The sequence below is a fragment of the Oncorhynchus nerka genome, linkage group LG10 (assembly GCF_034236695.1).
Source record: "Oncorhynchus nerka isolate Pitt River linkage group LG10, Oner_Uvic_2.0, whole genome shotgun sequence".
Lineage (NCBI taxonomy): Eukaryota > Metazoa > Chordata > Actinopteri > Salmoniformes > Salmonidae > Oncorhynchus > Oncorhynchus nerka.
Genome location: NC_088405.1, coordinates 55,487,974 through 55,504,420, shown reverse-complemented (window position 1 = coordinate 55,504,420; position 16,447 = coordinate 55,487,974). Strand labels below are relative to the sequence as shown.

Genomic DNA, 16,447 nt, shown 5'->3' with positions numbered 1-16,447 from the left:
CTATGGAATAACACATATGGAATCATGTAGTAACCAAAAAGTATTGGAAAAAATATAATTGGATTTGTTTATTTTTGATTGTTCAAAGTAGCCACTCTTTGCATTGATGACAGCTTTGCACACTCTTGGAATTCTCTCAACAACCCCAAGAAGCTGGTTGAAAGAATGCCAAGAGTGTGCAAAGCTATCATCAAGGCAAAGGATGGCTACTTTGAAGAATCTCAAATGCATTTGGATGTATTTAACACTTTCTTGGTTACTACATGATTCCATGTGTGTTGTTTCATAGTTTTGATGTCTTCACTATTATTTTACAATGCAGAAAATAAAAAGTCCTCGCACTGTCAACTGCGTAAATATTGAATATATTGTGTAAATATTTGTATGAACATAAGATTCATCAACTGAGACATAAACTGGACAAGTTCCACAGACGTGTGACTAACAGAAATGGAATAATGTCACTGAACAAAGGGGGGGTCAAAATCAAAAGTCAGTCAGTATCTGGTGTGGCCACCAGCTGCATTAAGTGCTGCAGTGCATCTCCTCATGGACTGCACCAGATTTGCCCGTTCTTGCGGTGAGATGTTACCCCACTCTTCCACCAAGGCACCTGCAAGTTCCCAGATATTTCTTGGGGGGGAATGGCCCTACCACTCCAACAGGTCCCAGATCCAACAGGTCCCAGATGTGCTCAATAGGATTGAGATCCGGGCACTTTGCTGGCCATGGCAGAACACTGACATTCCTGTCTTGCAAGAAATCACACACAGAAGGAGCAGTATGGCTGGTGGCATTGTCATGCTGGAGGGTCATGTCAGGATGAACCTGCAGGAAGGGTACCACATGAGGGAGGAGGATGTCTTCCCTGTAACGTACAGCGTTGAGATTGCCTGCAATGACAAAAAGCTCAGTCCAATGATACTGTGACACACCGCCCAAGACCATGACGGACCCTCCACCTCCAAATCGATCCCACTCCAGAGTACAGGCCTCGGTGTAACGCTCTTTCCTTCGACTATAAATGCGAATCCGACCATCGCCCCCGGTGAGACAAAATCGCGACTTGTCAGTGAAGAGCACTTTTTGCCAGTCAAATAACCAAGTCAAGGTGAGCTCCCCCACCAGTCGGCCTATTAGCCCAGTCTGTCTTTTCAGACTTCCTGGTAGTTTGACATGAGTGAATAAGTACTTTTTCTCAAATTTTGAACATTTTAAATCAGACAAATTGTGTGTGTGATGTTTTAGTCACACAAAAGGCTATTTTACATGTGAATCAGAATGACTGTTGGGGCCCTTTAAATAGGCAAAGCTGCATCTGAATTGGCCATGATAGTGTAAATGAGTTACATACATGTCTGAGAGCCAGGCTGAGCACTGAGCAACATCTCTCAGGGAGGTAAAAACCTTCCTGTAAGTCCCTGGGGCCGTTCCTCCTCTGGATGTGCATGTGTTGCATGATTTATTCAGCACCAAATGTCCTTTGACGTACACATAACTTAAAAAACACACACAAGCTCCAAGGCACAAGCTCCTTGTTATATTTTTTTTGTATTTGGTAAGAGTGGGAGGGGTGTTCTGTAGAATTGCTGAGGTATAGCCTAAATTCCCATAACATTAACTGGATAATTATAGGACATGGCTTACTTGGTACAATAGCGGCTTCCAGGAAACTGTATAATAATCATAGTCTCCCTCAGCCATGAACATCCTGCTCTTTGAAAACATTATTTAAAACATTGGTTTCAAAAAGGGAACAGCAGCAGAGGCGAACCACAATTGTTTGTTGGGAGGACTGAACAGGCACAGTCAGAAACTAATTGTGTGTTTGACACAATAACATCTTCCTAAGCATGCATTCTGTTCTGCCTGGTGAGATTGTGGCATTATGTGATCTTCAAAGTTGAATAATTAGAACCAGGGAGATTGGAATGCAGCTGGAGGAAGAAGTGTCTGATAACAAAAGGACGACCATGGGTTAAGTTAGCACGAGCCCTGGGACAAAAACTAAAGCTGCCCTGTCTGTTCGGCTCAGCAAAATACATGATCAGATACAGCTATTTTCAGACAAACAAGCTAGAAAATCATAGCATAATTGCTTTTGCATGTAAAACATGAAGGATTATCCTTCTTTTGATCAAAGAAGACAGTAATATTGATACCATTACTGTTAGAGTTGAATACAAAAAGGCCCCCTTTTTCCCCAGAAGAAACCCAGGCCTCACTAATGACATTCGTGCTCACAAAGGCATTCATATTGAGTGAAGAAAACCCTCAGCTTTACTGGCATCCTCATCTGGACGCTTCGCCCTGTTTTTTGGTTCCCCCTGACAACACGCTGCTCTCCCCCTCTAAAAAAAAAACTTTAAAAAACAGGAGGCCTGAAATTTGTGGTACAGTTCAGTCCACAGAAGAAACTTTCAAATGCATTATCCTTGAACCTTGACTACCTACGGTGAACTTAAAAACAAAAGCTACAGGAAACTCTTGAGGCTCTTTAAAAATATGCATATATTTATTTATTTATTTATATTTTTGCTGAATTGCTATTGTAAGGGCTTCTATGTTATCAGATCAAATAAATGAATTGATTTAGTCGAGTCCAACTTGACATTTGCTGTAACAGCAGAAAGATTGATCTCTCTTTTGCAGTGCATCACCTCCTCTATAGGCCTCAGTGTGGAATCATCCTAGCAACAGCGCTGGCCAATAAGAGGCTGGCAGGAGTCTTAACTTGGAGCCAATAGGAGCCCAGTTCCAGATGTCAGTGTGTCTGTGAGTGAGTGTGTATGTATGTCACTATATGTGTGTGGGAAAGCAATAGAGAGCTACAGCTCAGCCTAATGTGCACCCCCTGCCCATTCAAACACAGTAATTTTTTCCTGTCCAGCTGGTATGCCGTTTGTCCCCGTTCAATGAGCCCTTTCCTTACATAATCCAACAAAGCAGAATTGTTGCTCTGATGGCGGGGGTCTCTTTCAGTGACTGAATAATAAGAACAGACACAAAAGATAAATCCACTTCACACCCAGATATATATATTTTTTTACTTCAATACCACAAAAAGGATGTGTCACCATCCCTCATTCCCTTCCTCTATTGTGTTGTTCATGCCTATGAGGCAAAAGTGTGACAGTCAGCCAGTCCCTCCGGAGATATCCCAGCAGACTACAGGGAGATAACACAGACACGGTGCGTCTGCTAGCGCCTACACTTGTCTCCCCCATCACTGCTCACCACCCTCCGCCTCATAGCGCTTGACGGGTCGGAACCAGCCGCTGTACTTTTATCTTCCACTGAGGGAGACTTTTGTTTGGAGAAAAAGCCCGACTGCAGTGGTTTAGCCTAAAGGAAAGCGCAGTACATGCTCGGACCTCTGGGCATGATGATCAAATTAAAAGAGGCTTACCTGGTAAGGGTGTACTCTCTGAGTCCTGAGTGCAGGTTCATGGCAGAAAATGTACCTATACATCCCCTCAACCGCTTGTCTCTGCCTATTTTCCATGTGACGAACAGCGGGCTGAAATAGAAAGAAGGGAAGACAATGTTGGGACCTTTAGAGTTTAACACATTAGAACATCATGTAAAAACTAGGCCTACCCTCTTGTGTGTTTATTTGAAGATTCAGGACCCACTTAGGGTTGAGAAAAACAATTGAGGCAATATTTACATTGATTTCTCACATTCCTAGGGGTGATATTGGACACCGACAAAGGTTTTTTCTCACCTAACATTTCACTGACACATATTGATTGAAAATAAGATGGCTACATTCTGTTATATACTGAGCAAAAATAAACGCAACATGGAACGAATCCAAAGATTTTACTGAGTTAGTTAATTTAAGGAAATCGGTCAATTGAAATAAATGTATTAGGCCGAAATCTATGGCTTTCACATGACCGGCAATACAAATATGCATCTGTTGGTCACAGATACACTATACATACAAAAGTATATGGACACCCCTTCAAATTAGTGGATTCAGCTTTTTCAGCCACACCCGAGCACACCGCCATGCAATCTCCATAGACAAACACTGGAAGGAGAATGGCCTTACTGAAGAGCTCAGTGACTTTCAACGTGGCAATGTCATAGGATGCCACCTCCTTTACAAGTCAGTTCAAATGTCTGCCCTGCTAGAGCTGCACGGTCAATTGTATGTGCTGTTATTGTGAAATGGAAACGTCTAGGAGCAACAGCTCAGCCGCAAAGTGGTAGTCCACACAAGCTCAGAGAACAGGACCACCGAGTGCTGAAGTGTGTAAAAATCGTTTGTCCTCGGTTGCAACACTCACTACTAAGTTCCAAACTACCTCTGGAAGCAAAGTCTGCACAATAACGGTTTGTCGGGAGCTTCATGAACTGGGTTTCTATGGCCTATTTCTAATTGCCTCATGCAGTGTGACACATCTCCTCTACATAGAGTTGATCAGGCTGTTGATTGCGGCCTGTGGAATGTTAATGTTGTCCCACTCCTCTTCAATGGCTGTGCGAAGTTCCTGGATATTTGCAGGAACTGGAACACGCTGTTGTACACGTCAATCCAGAGCATCCTAAAAATGCTCAATGGGTGTCATGTCTGGTGAGTATGCAGGCCATGGAAGAACTGGGATATTTTCAGCTTCCAGGAATTCTATACAGATCCTTGCGACATGGGGCCGTGCATTATCCTGCTTAAACATGAGGTCATGGTGGCGGATGAATGGCAGGACAATGGGCCTTGGGATCTCGTTACAATATCTCTGTGCATTCAAATTGCTAAAGATGAAATGCAATTGTGTTTGTTTTTCCGTAGCTAATGCCTGTCCACACCATAACCACCATGGAGCACTGTGTTCACAACGTTGACATCAGCAACCCACTAGCCATACACGTGGTCTGCGTTTGAGGCCGGTTGGACGTACTGCCAAATTCTCTAAAATGACGGAGGCGGCTTATGGTAAAGAAATGAACATTCAATTCTCGGGCAACAGCTCTGGTGTACATTCCTTTGCTGTCCGCATGCCAATTGCGTGCTCCCTCAACTTGCGACATCTGTGACATTGTGTTGTGCGACAAAACGGCACATTTTAGAGTGGACTTTTATTGTCCCCAGCGCAAGGTGCACCTGTCTAATGACCATGCTGTTTCATCAGCTTCTGGATATGCCACACCTTTCAGGTGGATGGATTCTCTTGGCAAAGGAAAAATGCTCACTAACAAGAATATAAACACATTTGTGTAGCACATTTTTGAGGAATAAGCTTTTTGTGTGTATGGAACACCTCTGGGATCTTTTATTTCAGCTCATGAAACATGGTACCACCACGTGTTGTATTTCATTTTTCTTCAGTGTATTTTGCTGTTAGTGAGATCTCTGTTTTAATATTCAGGTGTTCTCTGAATAAAATAAAAGTTACAATTTTCCTTCAAAGCAGCTCTGTGGCTGTGAAAACCTGTCCAGTTTACTCTGTCCTCTAATTACACCCATTTGGACATAGTCAGTACCACATTTTGAGCACGACTGCCCATTGGGAGACTAAATCCATGAGAGACAGACAGACGAAGGCAGAAGTCAGTAACATTTCCTTACACCAACCGATATACTACTTTGCCTTCTCTGTAAAACTGATCGCCTTGTCATGGTTAGTCTCTTGCCAACAAAACACATGTTTAACACACCGACACAAGATCCTCATATGCAGGAAATATTGCAGCTCAGGGTGTCCAACTAATCCACTAAAAGCCTGGCAGTCGCTCCACCCCTTTGCCCTAAAATCACGAGACCTTTTCTCAATAACCCCCAGGATTACTGTCGCTAGCTAAGTATATACACACACACAGCATATCAAAAATTATATATAGCACAACATAAAAGGCAGATCCTTGCCTAGGTTAATACACTTTGTTAGTACAGACATCACTAAGTCACAATCTGGGCAGATAAGGAAGACGATGAGTGTTTCAGTCTCATTCACATCTAAGCAGACGTCTATGCTCAGAGCTGAGTATAAATAGGCATCTCCAGTCTACAGTATCAACTTTGTTCTCCAGAAGAAGATACAGCTGTTGAACAGAGCAACTTGTAGAGGTAGATATACATTTCATGATGACCATTGTAAAGAGAGGGCCATAAAAATGAAATAGAACTACTCTTAATATCAACACCTTTGAGGTTCATGACTTCATGTACATTACCAGAAGTATGTGGACACCTGCTCGTCAAAAATCTCATTCCAAAATCATGGGCATTAAAATGGAGTTGGTCCCCGCCTTTACTGCTATAACAGCCTCCACTCTTAATGGAAGGCTTTCTACTAGATGTTGGAACATTGCTGAGGGACTTGCTTTCATTTAGCCACAAGAGCAGGCCAGTCAAGTTATTCCACACTGATCTCAACAAACCATTTCTGTATGGACCTTGCTTTGTGCACAGGGGCATTGTCGTTGGAACCACAGAATCGTCTAGAATGTATGCCGTAGCGTTACGATTTCACTTCAATTGAACTAAGGGGCCTAGCCCGAACCATGAAAAACAACCCCAGACCATTATTCCTCTTCCACCAAACTTTACAGTTGGCACTATGCATTGGGGCAGGTAGCGTTTTCCTTGCATTTGCCAAACCCAGATTCGTCCGTTGGACTGCCAGATGGTGGAGCGTGATTTATCACTCCAGAGAACAAGAACAGCTGATTTTTACGCACTACAAGCTTCAGCCCTCGTCGGTCCCATTCTGTGAGCTTGTATGGCTTACCACTTCGCAGTTGAGCTGTTGTTGCTTCTACACTTTTCCACTTCACAATAACAGCCCTTACAGTTGATCGGGGAAGCTCTAGCAGGGCAGAAATTTGACAAACTGACCTTTTGGAATGGGGGCATCCTGTGATGGTGTCATTGAGCTCTTCAGTAAGGCCATTCTACTGACAATGTATTGTCTATGGAGATTGCATGGCTATGTTCTCGATTTTAAACACCTGTCAGCAACAGGTGTGTCTGAAAAAGCAGAATCCACTAATTTGAAAAGGGTGTCCACTTGTGTATATATAGTGTATATTTAAAAGCCAGGGCAATGCATGGGGGAGGGAGGAAAGATGGTCTTGGGAGAGAAAATGATACAGAGTGAGGAAAGGAGCTGTTGCTTGCTAATCAACATTTTTATCAGCAAGATATGTTTAGAAAGAGGACTAGCGGTCGCCATTGGCGTCAGCTAACGGGGATCCGAATCATCAAAACTGAGGAGCAGCCAATCTACATTTAAATCCACTCCTCTCTGGACTGCACAGACAGCACTCGATAAGTGTCTGAAAAGAACAGAATGGTGGACAACCACTTCACAGTGACCTTCAGTCTGAAAGAAGACTGGAGATAGGTAGGAGAGAGAGACTGCACAACAGAAAAATCTGTCAGAGTGAGTGTGTGTGAGAGACGGATGCATCGCATAAACATGCTTGAGAGAGGGGGAAACGAAAGACAGATTGATGTCAGTCGATCCTAATAAGAAGTGATCTCTGGAGAGGCAGACAGACAACTTTAGCTCTGATGTAATGGGATGAGTTCGGAGAGACAAGTTCAGAGAGACAGCCAGTCAGTGAGTCAGTCAGTCAGGCCAGCCTGCAGCTCCCTCAAGATGAATCGCTTTTAATCTGGCCGAGGAACCCCTTGGCAAAAAAGGTGAGCAGCAGCCTGAGAGAGGCCATGGTGTGAGCCAAATGGGAAAACAAAGGCAGAGGCAAGGACAGCCAACAAGAGCTTCAGTTGTTGCCCCAGGCACCACTCTGAGGGGTGAAAGAACACATTCATCAATAGTCTTCCACTGGTCTGACAAAAGCAGGAGTTTAATTTCAAAACTGAACATTTTTTCAGTTAAAACATTTGTCTCATATATTTTCCTGACAAGAATCCATGATGGGTCTCGTGAGTGAGCGGTCAGTTGGGCCTGCTAAGTAAACCTTCTTCTATGGTGTGTGTTCTGGAGGGATGGGTCGACAGAGTACATTTTTGACATGCAGCCAGGGTTGATGGGTTCAGTGTGATAAAAAAAAAAGCCAGACTCATGCAAGTAAACATTGATTTCTATTAATAAACTGCTGATGAATCAAATCATACCATGAGGTCTAAGCAAATGAAAATCTGTCCAAAACCCCATGGTGGAGTGATAAAAATGTTTTTTAAAAAGGACAATAGGGCAGATATTAAAGAGAGACTGCGAAGTAGGCCTGTGTTTAATCAGCTAGAAACCAGAAAATCGTCTTCACTGTTCAGGCAGGTATCAACAGAGCAGCATGACGGTCTTTCTGTCCACTGAAGATGTACATTCAGATGCTGTAACGCTATTCTCTGGGCACCTATAAAAAAGCTCCTTTTCCTCTCTCTCTCTCTACTCTCCCAGATGTCCCACTCAGTTCAGTGTGCCAATTCTGAACAGTAATCCCAGCCTGCCGGCCACATGCTAAAGAGTAGTCCTATTGCATCACGTGCCATACTGTGACCTTGACGGTTCCACTCATCATCCATTCCCCACCCACAGCCAACGCTATCCTCACATACCATACCAACCCCCACCCCGACTGTTCTGTATGTCTGAAGAGTAGACATCCTCAATGTTTTCAATTAAATGACATGTGTAAAAGGGTGATCCATCACTTCCCATTTGGTATTCATCCATTGCCAACTCGGGCACACAAACACATTGGGATGGAATCCAGTCGGAGAACCAACTTTCTGCACGGCAGAGGTCAATCTCTGAGGACACACCATGTCTCTGCGAAGTACATCAAACAAAGGATGCTTTTAAAAAGCTTTGTCAAGCATACTTAACTGTTCCCAGTTAGTCACTCGGTCTTAATTTAAAGCAGTAAGTCAAACAAAGGGAAAGTCTACATTAGTTCAGATAGAACCTATTTATGTCATCACATCCTGTTTTAAGAGTTGCTTCAAAACATTTGCTCTATACCAATCAGCCCATAAAAAGAAGGCCCGTGCCATTCCAAACAGTGGAAACAGTAGAAAAAGCTGCAGGGGCGTTTTCATGCGCATTGCTACATCTGGAGCCCAGTTCACACAGCCACCTTCACACTGCAGACCGACTACTAATCAGTCCTGATGACGTCAGTCCCACCCGTCACAATTGCACATTACAATCCCCGGGCCCAGTGCCAGCTTTCACACTGTGTGGGGGGGAGGCGACTACTCAGGAGATTCAATATTGTAGTATTGGCTAAGTACCTACCAAGTTGAGAAAATAGGTGTAAGTCACATGCATGGACATATTACACTCCCTTGGCTACTAATGTATGGGTCACAAGTGGAGCTGGTGTTGTGGGCAGGAGTGTGCGCAGAAATCAGACTACTTGCGTCTCCGTTCTGGACTTCTGGGCTAACGCAAGTGGGGGTAAATTTGGAGAGGACCTGAGTGCAGTCTCAACAAAGCAAAAGCCCTTGCTATTCAATACAAACATTAGCATAAAGATGTCAACTGCGTTAAAATAGATAGAAACAGTGGGGCTTTCAGTTCATTGCCTTCATAGATGGACAGAGATTGCAGAGAGCACTCTATATTAGTACCATACTAATGTCAGAACAGAGTAGAGGGGCTGGAACCGTGTGTATTCTGTTGCCTCCTGCAAACAACCACCTCTGGGTGATCAATTCCCCATTTAAGAATATATAACCTTAAAAAAATATGAATGTTTGAGATGCCTTCTACTGAAGTAAAACAGCCCAGCATGCACCGAGTGGACAGAACATTAGGAACACCTGCCTGATATTGAGTTCCACCCCCTTTTGCCCCCAGTACAGCGACACAGATTCTACAAGTTGTTTAAAGCGTTCCACTGGGATGCTGGCCAATGTGGACTCCCATGCTTCCAACAGTTCGCTGGATGTCCTTTGGGTGGTGGACCATTTTTGATACAAACGGGAAACTGTTGCGCATGAAAAACCCAGCTGCGTTGTCGTTCTTGACACAAACCGGTATGCCTGCACCTACTACCATAGCCCGTTCAAAGTTCATTTAAATATTTTGTCTTGCCCAACCACCCTCTGAATGGAACACATACACAATCCATGTCTCAATTGTCTCAAGGCTTAAACATCCTTCTTTAACCCGTCTCCTCCCCTTCATCTACACTGATTTGATGTGGATTTAACAAGTGACATCAATAAAGGATCATAGCGTTCACCTGGTCAGTCTGTCATGGAGAGAACAGTTCCTAATGCTATATACACAAGTGGATTTTTGTTCGGGTTTTGTTGAGTCTTTCCAGAACAGTGGAACTGGATATAAAATAATCATTTCACGGGGGAATTTCCCTTTGAAGGAAAATACAATAAAAAGCTGGGTTTCCAACCTCCTCCAACCCCAACCATCTACCACTCCATGCTTGGATTTTCAGTCCCCTTTCCTTTGACCTCGAAATCCAGAGACAGTGGGCATCCGACAGATCAACGGATTACAGTGCATTATCCCCATGGCCCTGAGCATTAGCTGCTTCATGTCACACTCAAAGAACATACTGATTCAGACTATTCTTCATCGTGCTTGGGTGAATACAGAGCATGACAACATACACAAGATGTTGGTTATAGCGTTACACACTAGCTGAAAACTGGACTTCAGAATCAAGGGAAAATACCCTTCAACTCAATAGACCAATAGCAACCCAGATACTCTCACTAATATGCATGTAAGTATGTATGTATGTGTATACACACACACACACACACACACACACACACACACTAGACCTCTCAAGAAATCCCTGTGCTTGTAAACTGAGAAATGGGATCACGTGTCCAACTGTCAACCAATTGCTCTACTCCTCTATCCAACATGACAAAAATGTCATGAAACGCCAGGCAATTTCCAAAAGGAATGATGATAAAAGGTGGGATGCAGAAACCTGTATCTACAGTGCATTTGGAAAGTATTGTGTGTAGAGTGATAAGGAAAAACAATGTAATACATTTTCAAATAAGGCTGTAACGTAACAAAATGTGGGAAAAGTCCAGGGGTCTGAATACTTTCTGAAGGCAGTGTAGGCGCACAGCATTTGCCATATTAAAAAAATATTTTAAAAAAGACTTGACGCATAACAATGTTTTGAGCTGCATGTTGATGTCTGGATGTTCTATAAAGAAGAAAACAATGTTGAAATAAATGGCATCGATAGTTTGTCTCCAGGCCTCCCATTTATGAAGTTTCAAACATCTAGAAATACATAGGACACTTTCAAATGACGGCACAGCAGCGCTAATATTCTAGTTAACAGAGTGTAGACAGAATCACCGTGAAATGTATATGGTAGCAACAATGCTGCAATGCATCAATGATTTGGGGGCCATTTGGGGTTTTGTGCGAAACCTGTCAAACCCGTTTTTTGACTAGCAGGACATATAAGAAACAATATGTCACAAGATACAAAATTATCACAGTGACTAAGGTATTATTTGGGATGGTGATGCGACCACAATATTCTATCCTTTATTCATATATTACCATAACAGAATGTATTCATCCCAACACATTTAAACTGCAAAAAGGCAGCTCAGACATATTTGATTTGAAAATTACTTATCTGCTAAAATATGGTCTTGCACACTAGTATGCAGAGAATACTTCTGAGTTATCTGTAATGGCCAATTACCATTTTAACAGCCTTAGAGGAGAAAAGTACATTCACATCGCAATAAAAATAGCATCTCAATGTTTACTGTGAGCAAGGCCACCATGACAACAGCCCCCTAAAGCCACACTGGCTATTAGGTTGGCAGTAATAACTGATGACAATAGAAGGGAAAAGGATACCTAAATCAGTGTAACGACTAAATACATCCAACCAAAACGTGTCTTCCGCATTTAACCCAACCCCTCAAATCAGAGAGATGATGCCTTAAATCGACATCATCAGCGCCTGGGGAGAAATTGTTGCTGGGCGTTGACGTCCTTGCTCAGGGCAGAAAGGAAGATTTTTCCACCTTTCCAGCACGGGGATTCCAACCAGGGACCTTTCGGTTACAGGCCAAACGCTCTTAACTGCTAGGCTACCTTCCGCCCCAATAACGTAGGCCTAAGTGTGTAGGCTAAACTGGGGCCAGGAACACCACGGGTCCCCACACCACAAAAAAATATGTTTGGGCACCAAACCTGTAATTTTGAAATGTTGTTGTGCATCAGCAATTCTCCTCTTGTTATGTCAGTCACTCAGTTATCCCATATCAGCTAACATTTTATAGATGACTAGGTAAGTTAGTCTAGCCAGCGATCTAAACCTTGTAGTAATCATGGCTGAATTACTGACCGAGCACCCAAGGCCTAGAGGCCCTGACCTCCAGGGGCCCCCATTGTATTTGTTCGTCACTCACTCAGATTTCATAAGTCATGGAAAAATATGGCAGAAGATGTATTTTGTCTTCCAAGTCAGTAATTGAGAAAGTGTCACCAAGTAAAAAGGTTGGTTGAAAATTCTCTGTGCTACGGTTAATAGTACCTACCTAATAAAATGCTTATCGGCCAGCTGGAACAGTAATAATGGTCTGACTAGGCAATATTTTTAAATAGCTAGCCTACCTTATGCCTTGAGTTTAGGACAACTGTATGGCACTACCATAACCCAAAACAAAGGTTGTAGGCTATTAATACATTGTTTGTGTTATGTCTTTGTAAACAAGCAATGTACAGTATAGCAATGTACAGTATTGATAAAATGTCACTATAAAACACATTTTATCAACACAATAAAAAAAAATAAAAAAATGCAATACACATCCTATCGGCACCTAGGTATTGTGATATCTTGAGGTCCCTGGCAATTCCCAGCCCTAGTGCATGCACGTGGTTCACATTTTCTATGAGTTTTGAATAAAATCTCTGAGGTTGCCAAATCTACCTACAGTCAATTTCTACTTTGAGGTTTTAACTTAAAACACGTGGAAAAAGACCTTTTAGAAAATAATTATGTTTTGCGTGAGAGTATAACAGCTTGCTCCAGGGTTTAGTGTCAGCAGTTTCACAAATAAAGTAACGGTATCCCCAATCTAACAAAATAAAACATCTGTTGGCATGAGTTACTGGCTTTGTTACTCACTTTAAGCGAACTACCACAGCTAGTCCACAGCTAGTGTCCAGTTGAACTAGCTAGCAAGCCAATTTCTTAAAGCGGAAATCTGCAGTTTAAATGATAACAAACCAACCATACTCCCCCCACCCGTTTCGTTTAACCCAATGAGTCCCACCGCAAAATGTTGGAATTCTAACCCCTTTTAAACATTGTGTGTTTAAGCTAAAGACTTATGGGTAACATTGGATTAGTCCATTTCTTCTGCATCCATAGATACCAACCATTAGCCTGTGTGATTAACAGGGGCTGAGCTAGAGCTGTGTTAGTGAGAAAAGGGCAGATCCTGAAAGGGGCCCTGTGCCGGGTCTTTTTACAAAAACGGCTGTAAAGTTCAAATGATTTGAACTATAAACTATTAAAAGATATCTATGAAAAGCAGAGACTGCCACAAACACGCAAATGTTTTGCTCTACGAGCTACACAACAGTCGTTAGAAGGTTAGGGGTTATTCTACATAGAAGATCAAAGGAAATCACAGGAAAAGTGCTATTGTCTCAGAGCAATACGTATGAGACCTCCTAAGCCTGTGTTAAATATCGAAAATAAAGTTTGAGGTTATTACAAAACCCTATTGATTCGCCATTCATTTATCCCATAGGGATGGCTGTACGAACCAGAGGTAACTCATTTTCGGGTTTTATAACTGCAAGCTGGTGAGCTCTATAAACCAACATAGTTGCTGTCGCAAACTCCACACAGTTATCACTGACTAGTTTTATATTCATGTCCCTGTGAACAAACAATTTATGTACTTACAGCATTCTTATAAATACATTTTTAATCGGGTTTTCGGGAACATCTTCTCACTAAAACTCATGAATGCAACTATTTGTGTGTTATACTTGTTGTCCTGAAGGAAGAAAAATGTAATACATGGACAGAGATAAATGAAAATCAAATATTTGCTGGAGTCTCGGGACTGATAGGGTTAATAAAATATGAGGGATGGGGCTGGAGAAATATAACCACTCAAATTCATAGACAGCTATTGATAAAAGGTCTGACCATCAATGATAACACATTTATAGGTTTAACCATGTTTTGTGGCCATACAGTGTTAGTTTAGATTGACTTTGTTTACAAACATTGCCGTAAAACAACTTATATTTTGGGTTCTGGTGAGGTATGACAGTTGAACTAAGCTCATACGGCATTTCTAAGTTATATTCTTCAGGAATCAATGGGTACATAATTATTTTATTAGGCCAAAAATGTACAAAGCAACTGCAGATGGCCCCTTTAACGTTTCCCTGGCTGAGGTGTGCTAGCTGGCTAACCTGAATGCTGGCTACTCAGACAGCGGCAACTAGCGCGCTAGCCATATAGCTAACGAACAAGTTCGCTATCAACGTCCCAGAGCTCCATGTTAGATGACGGAATAGAATCTAGCAGCTTCATTTTCAAAAAATAGATCAAGTGACAAACACACCACGCGCTACGTGGGGTTTTCCAAACTTTCTCAACTGGGAAGTTGCAACGCTCGCCCTTCCTGTCTACCAAGCTAACTTATCCATTAATGCTAACTAGCTACTTTTTTTCTTTGTTGAGCTAGCTAGCAGACGTTAGCTAGCATCCATGAGCACCACACCACCTAGTGAAAATAACTTATCCAAGTAGCAGCAGCAATATATTAACTTCCCAACGTTGCATAATTAAAAAAACAGACTGTGTTATTACACTGCCACATTGTAATTGTTTCGTTATCGGATGTAACTGGCTGGCTAGCTAAGAACATTAGATACACTACTAGCTATCTTAACTAGACAGTCGATGATAATGTTCACAATAGCACCGGTAGTTAACTACCAAGCTAGCTGGCTAACAACATAATAATAGAACTTACTAGGGATCGTTTGTAAACCTGGGTGTTCGGGGAGGTTGGTATCCATACAGGTGGCAATAAAGCACGTCGAAACAGAAGCAACACATCTCCGCTGAAACAACCATCTTCCTGCCTCCACTTCCCGAACCACATCCCGGGCTAAGATTCGGGGAGATGCCAGTTGAGTTGTAGCCTCCTGGGGCTGGCGACAATGCGTTGGTGCTACTACTACTACCCCCAGGACCCCCCAGGCCGTTCACTCGATTCATGTTCCCTGCCACCACAGTCGAGGAGGAACCAATCCCCAAGTCCGAGCCACAATGTCCGGTCCCTACCACCCCGTTACCCGCCCCCACCCCGCCAGGACCCCCAGACCCGGGGGATCCCGACAGCTTCTGCTTCTTCACCCCGCAGCACCCAGCCGCCATCTTGGAACAATCTGCACCGACACACCGCTTCCGACCCATCACCGTCAACGCGGGAGGGGTGGGTGGAAACGCGGACCAGACGTAAAAATCCCACTGCGTTAATATGTACGATGGACAATGCCCCACTTTCCCTTTTTTGTCGGGCGACGTTATATTCGATATAAAGAGACCGCAATGTCACCCTAAACTGCCTTTTAAAAATACGTGCCTTACGCAAAATCCTTAAGTGTTTTCGTTTAGAAGACAGCACTGGACCACTTCAAATGTTTCGATTGATCTCAGATATTGTCCAAAATACAGGCAGGCCTCTTCTTCGGAACACGATAACCACCGAAGTGATTTCACAAAGCAATCTTTCTCTCGAATGATACAGGAACTAATTCACTAGCTACCCAACAGAGAGACCACAGACTTTGATACAGTTAGCTAGCTAATTAGCTAGTTAACTAGACAGCCAGTAGCCAGATGTGGAGCTGTGACAGCTACTGACCGCACTGCACCCCCAGCAGCACAGAGAATCCTTTTTGTGTGGGAGTCGGGAGCTTGAGTACGCAGGACCCATACGCTTTAGCACGAATAGTACATTACGCTTCGCACCATGTAGCTTAACATTGCACCAGATGTTTACTTTCATCCGAACTTCTTGCTAGACAACTGACCCAATGTGTTGCAGCTCCAAACGTCAAGTCGACGCAAAGTAAAATGGCATTTGGCTATGCAGTTTGATCCATCATCAGACAGCGTCAGCGCTGACCAAGTCATTTCAACAAACCAGCTGATCAGTTTGCACCTGTATTTTGTGTCAGTTCTCGGACAGTTTCAAAAATCTTATTTAAACCCCAGCGTCATATCAGCACTGAAAGTTAGCTGTAGATTTGTTTTGGACCTTGTCATCCGTTGAATGTAATACATTTTGATAGAGCAGCATTCTATTCCAACTCTGAAATCCTCGGGGTTTGGTTACTCTAGTTCTTCACAGCGGCTACCATTAGCCTGATAGCCTCTGTGATGTTCGGGAGGGGAATGTGATCATCTGTCGTCACTGATATTCACAGCGATAGAACACGGGTTAGTAATAAATATCTTTCGTATTCTC

The 16,447-nt window shown here is 42.9% G+C and overlaps 1 protein-coding gene across 1 annotated transcript in view; it reads right to left on the bottom strand.

Annotated features, from left to right (window-relative positions):
* Window positions 1-15,919, bottom strand: part of LOC115135662 (nuclear protein AMMECR1-like) — a 44,408-nt gene extending 28,489 nt beyond the window's left edge. Inside the window, exons 1-2 of the mRNA XM_029670566.2 lie at window positions 14,945-15,919; window positions 3,410-3,520 (exon numbers count right to left, since the gene is read on the bottom strand). Of these exons, the coding sequence (XP_029526426.1) occupies window positions 3,410-3,520; window positions 14,945-15,390 (557 nt within the window). The 5' untranslated portion in view covers window positions 15,391-15,919. The remainder of the gene's footprint in view (window positions 1-3,409; window positions 3,521-14,944) is intronic.
* Between the last annotated feature and the right edge of the window lie 528 nt (window positions 15,920-16,447).